The sequence below is a fragment of the Zingiber officinale genome, chromosome 7B (assembly GCF_018446385.1).
Source record: "Zingiber officinale cultivar Zhangliang chromosome 7B, Zo_v1.1, whole genome shotgun sequence".
Lineage (NCBI taxonomy): Eukaryota > Viridiplantae > Streptophyta > Magnoliopsida > Zingiberales > Zingiberaceae > Zingiber > Zingiber officinale.
The window spans coordinates 97,645,750-97,650,322 of record NC_055999.1 but is presented as its reverse complement, the minus strand read 5'-3'; the positions used below and the strand labels follow the sequence as shown (position 1 = coordinate 97,650,322).

Sequence of the window (4,573 nt, the reverse complement as noted above, 5' to 3'; positions counted from 1 at the left end):
TGATTGCATCTATGTCGGATCGTCGATATAATACAAATATCATCAGGTATACTGAAAAGTGGAACAATGTCCCAAATGGTTCTACAAATACATAACAGAAGTTTGCAAATACTTCCTATTTCACACAGCACCATTATTCGTATTCTAGCTAGTAGAGCAGCATACAAGCTGGAGTGTTTCTCTTTGATGGGGAAGTACAATCAGCAAATTATAAGGCTTTCAAGTTCATCTTTGCCACTTGGTCTTCACCTTCCAAACTTCACTGCGAGTTGAACATAGATCCAGTCGTAAATCCTGTCCGCCATCTGGAAGAGAGCAATTCTGATGGACTTTTTCATGATCATTGCGCCCCAATATGCCCAAAATCCGATTATAAATCCCATAGCAATGAAGGCATAATCCAGAACTTTTTCAAGCTTGCTGCCATTACCATCATCATCATCTTTTGCATGAAGTGGACCTCGCTGGGCTTCATCACTAGGACACTCGGGTAGTGGCCAACCACAAAGGTCCTTGTTGCCAGCGTATATCGCAGGGTCATCGAAGGTTAAAAATTGATTCCCGGTTGGGATTCTTCCGGACAAGTTATTGAAAGAGAGATTCAAGTGACTGAGAAAGTTTAGAGCAGATAAGTTGGAGGGAATTGTGCCAGTGAGATTGTTCATTGACAAGTCAAGGGAAAATAACTCTGTCAAAACGGCAATGTTTTCAGGAATTGTACCAGTCAAGTGATTGTTGGACAAGCTCAGGAAGTGCAAATCACGAAGCATCATTAGCTCGTTTGGGATTTCACCAGAAAGATTATTATGCGATAGGTCTATGCTGGTCACGAGGGAGAGAATTCTAATGTATTCATAGGTTGATCCTTTGGCAGTTATTAGGATCTTATCCTTTGGTCTATAAGAGCCCATAGGTGCCATTGCACATTGAAGATTATTATCATGGCATGGGTTAGAATTGGTATAATCTTGAAACATAGCCCTGAAATGTCCTACAGATGAAGGTATTTTACCAAATAATTTATTGAAAGAAAGATCCAAGACCTTAAGAGAAGCGAGGTATCCTATATTTATTGGGATGACACCGGTAAAAGAGTTTGAACTCAAACGCAAAATTTGTAAAGAAGTGAGATATCCAACCCATGTTGGTATTTTGCCCGACAATTTATTTTCACCGAGATCAAGAGTGATTAACAATTTACATTTTTTTAGGAAAGAAGGAAATTGTCCAGAGATACTATTATTGTTCAAATGTAGATACTCTAATGCATGAGGAAATGAGTTTTGACAATGTGGGAATGTACCAGATAAGTGATTGTTAGACAAATCAATGAAAAATATGGAAGTTAAATTACACAAGAAGGGTGGAAAACTACCATTTATATGGTTATTAGACAACACTAAAATTTGAGCGAGTCTGTAATCGTTATGTTCTTTGGAATTGGCCCTTCAAATGAGTTATTTGAAAGATCAGTAAATGGAGAAAGAGTAGAAGGTATTAGACCACTCAAATTATTTGAACTTAGGTCAAGACATTGAAGCCTAGTGTTTGGAATGAAGTTTGAGAACCAGAGTGGAATTGTTCCTGAGAGTCCTACTCCAGAAAGATACAGTGAATTCAAATACCTTTGGGATTGAATCCATGAAGGAAATATACCTCCCAAATGACAAGAACTCATATCAATTTCATAGGCATGAAAAGGGGGATGCCAATCATTTGGTAGAATCACATTCAAGGAGTTAAAAGATATATTCAAATACGACAAGCTTGTAAGTTGAGAAAAGTGAGCTTCATTCATGTTACCTTGTAGAGAATTTGAGGAGAGGTCCAGTTCCTGTAAGTGAGCTAACAGTCCAAGGTTGGATGGAATACTTCCACTCATATTATTGTCGTCAATGCTTAAGGATGATAACGTTGCTCCTTGTGGACAATTAGATAAGCCATCAAGTAGATCTGCTAACTCTCCGATGATATTGTTTAATGACAGATCTAGCATCCATAGGTTGCATAGGCGGCCAAAAGTCTTTGGTATTTCTCCAATTAAGTTATTCTCTGATACATCCAAATACCACAAGTTGGAAATTCTACCAATAGTTGTTGGTATTTCTCCAGTTAAGTGGTTCTTTGATACATCCAAATAACGTAGGTTGAAAATTCTACCAATCGTTGTTGGTATTTCTCCAGTTAAGTGGTTCATTGATATATCCAAATAACGTAGGTTGGAAATTCTACCAATCGTTGTTGGTATTTGCCCAGTGAGAAAGTTGCCTTGTAAATCTAATATTAGCATATTTTGAAGACTCCCCAAAGTTTTTGGTATTTCTCCAGTAATCTTATTTCCAAACAAACCCAAATACTTCAAGGAAATAACATTACCAAGAGACTCTGGTATCGATCCTGTGATGTTGGTTTCGATCAAATATAGAGCTTCCAAGTTTGTAAGGTTTCTTACGTTCAATGGCATCTCTCCTGTTATATCATTTCTAGACAAATCAAGATACTCCAAATGGATAAGTTTCCCTATTGTTCTTGGAATATCTCCAGTTATTCGAGTGTAGGACATACTCAAGTGTCTCAAGCTTGTGTAATTCCCTAACATCTCTGGGATTCTCCCATAGATGTTATTACTGTCTAAAGCTAAGAACTCGAGTCGGCGCGGAAGGATCGACAAAATTGTTGAAATTTCTCCAGATAATAAGAAATTCCATCGCAAATCTAAATATTGCAACATTCTGCTAACATTCTTCAGAATTGTAGAAAATTGCCCTGCTATTTGAGTTTCGACCAAAACTAGCTTCCTCAAATTATGTAGAGATCCCAAAGCAACTGAAAGTGCCTCGGCATCAAACACCCTCCAGCATCCAGATATATCGAGGCGTTCAAGATTACTGGCATTAGACAACCACCTCAACATGGAAGCGCTGATGTTCCATTCATACCCACTGAGATCGAGCATGGTGAGGGATGTGAGATTAAATGTGGGTAAGGAAGGTGAGACACGCGGGAGACTTGCACCCTCCAAAAGCAACACTTGTAGAGTAGGAATCAAATTAATTTGGTGGAGCCAATTGGTTGCTTTAGAGAGGTTGACACAACTCATGTCGAGATATTGTAGAGAATTTAAGTTGGAGAGCCAACTCAAGTTGTTTGAGAATAGAGTACTTGGATATGTATAATAATTTCCAAGGTCAAGGTGTTGTATGTGGGAAAGATTCCCTAATACAGGAGGAATTAATCCATAAAAAAAGGCATTGGAGAGGTTAAGGTATTCCAAGTGCACAAGTGAGGCAATCATGGGAGGCACATGTGCATATGAGAAGTTATTAAAGCTCAAATCCAAGTATCTCAAATGCTTCAGTTCAAACAGAGAAGGATTTACCTTGCTCGCACCAATACGCTCCACTACCCATGGATTATAATCATAGGGATAGAAATCAATCTCCGCCCAAAGATAATATCCATAGGGGTTGCTACTAATCTCCACCCATGGATTATATTCATAGGGATAGTGAAGGTCAAGACTAGTGACAAAACCAGTAACATTGTCGCAAGCAACTCCTCTCCACTTGCAGCAATCATAGCCAGTCCATGAAGACAACCACTCGCCAGGATCATACATGTCACTCTTGATGGCAAATAAAGCTCTTCTTTCACTCTCCAAGCAGTTGCTCCCCTTGATGGCATGTAGAGAATCGTCACAGTTTGCTCTAGTGCTCGACAGTAGTAAAGCGACAAAGATAACTATAGCATGCTTTGAGGAACTAGAAATCACCATGAAATCCCAATTAAGAGTCATTCGTAAGTTGATTCTCTCTCTAGTAAAGAGGGGAAGAAGATGTGAGTTGGAGGGAATGCAATCCTTAGTTCGCATATATATAAGTTGTCTTGACCGTGTGAAAGTGATCAATGTGCTTGGTTTCGATTGAAAAATTAGATGACTTTGATTCGTGATAGTCCAAGTCCAGTTAGACAGTGTTGTCATTTTCACAATCAATGGTCACCTACTGCGACGACTGATCGATCAACAAGTCAATTTATTTTATTAATACAAATTTTCTTTTAAAAATAGGAAAATGGACATTCAATTTTTAAACATTATGTGAAGTCCCAAATTACTCTTGTTATCATTTCGATTTGCCTGACTTACTCGGACGCAAGTGAAACTGCTTCACAATTTATTCTTATTTCTTCTTGCTTGACCTAAAATTCATAAAGGAGGGAGGGGATGATCACAATGATGCAAAAAGTAAAATTCATCATCTTGGTGGCCTCTCATGACTACTTCACGCCATTAAAAGATAATAAATGAGGTACTTAACAGGCCCCCATATAGAAGGATATTTTTTTACCAATTTCATCTAGACCATTGCTCTATTTTATAAATCTATCAAATGACTATTAGCTCGGCTATGCTATGAGATAGGGAGGGGGCGATCACAAGCTTAGGGCATTTCTAATGATTATAGCTCTAAATGAGTTTTTTTTTCATTATTCTAATATGTCACATCAATAATATAAAAGCTTATAAAAATATCTCCAATGATTAAAGCTCTAAATGAGTTTTTTTATGATC

General features: G+C 37.9%; 1 protein-coding gene across 1 annotated transcript; it reads right to left on the bottom strand.

The window, feature by feature from the left end:
- Positions 1-245: 245 nt before the first annotated feature.
- LOC122004589 (LRR receptor-like serine/threonine-protein kinase GSO2) lies at positions 246-3,796 on the bottom strand. Its single transcript, XM_042559452.1, has 2 exons — positions 1,804-3,796; positions 246-991 (listed from the first exon to the last, which is right to left on the bottom strand). Exons 1-2 carry the CDS (start codon positions 3,794-3,796, stop codon positions 246-248), a joined length of 2,739 nt encoding a protein of 912 aa, XP_042415386.1.
- Between the last annotated feature and the right edge of the window lie 777 nt (positions 3,797-4,573).

Bases quoted from the DNA above. Each gene is read 5' to 3' on its own strand.
- LOC122004589 (XM_042559452.1), bottom strand. From the start codon at position 3,796: ATGACTCTTAATTGGGATTTCATGGTGATTTCTAGTTCCTCAAAGCAT. The intron at 992-1,803 runs GTAACATGAATG...CTTCATCTGTAG, and splicing joins CTCCTCAAATTCTCTACAAG to GACATTTCAGGGCTATGTTT.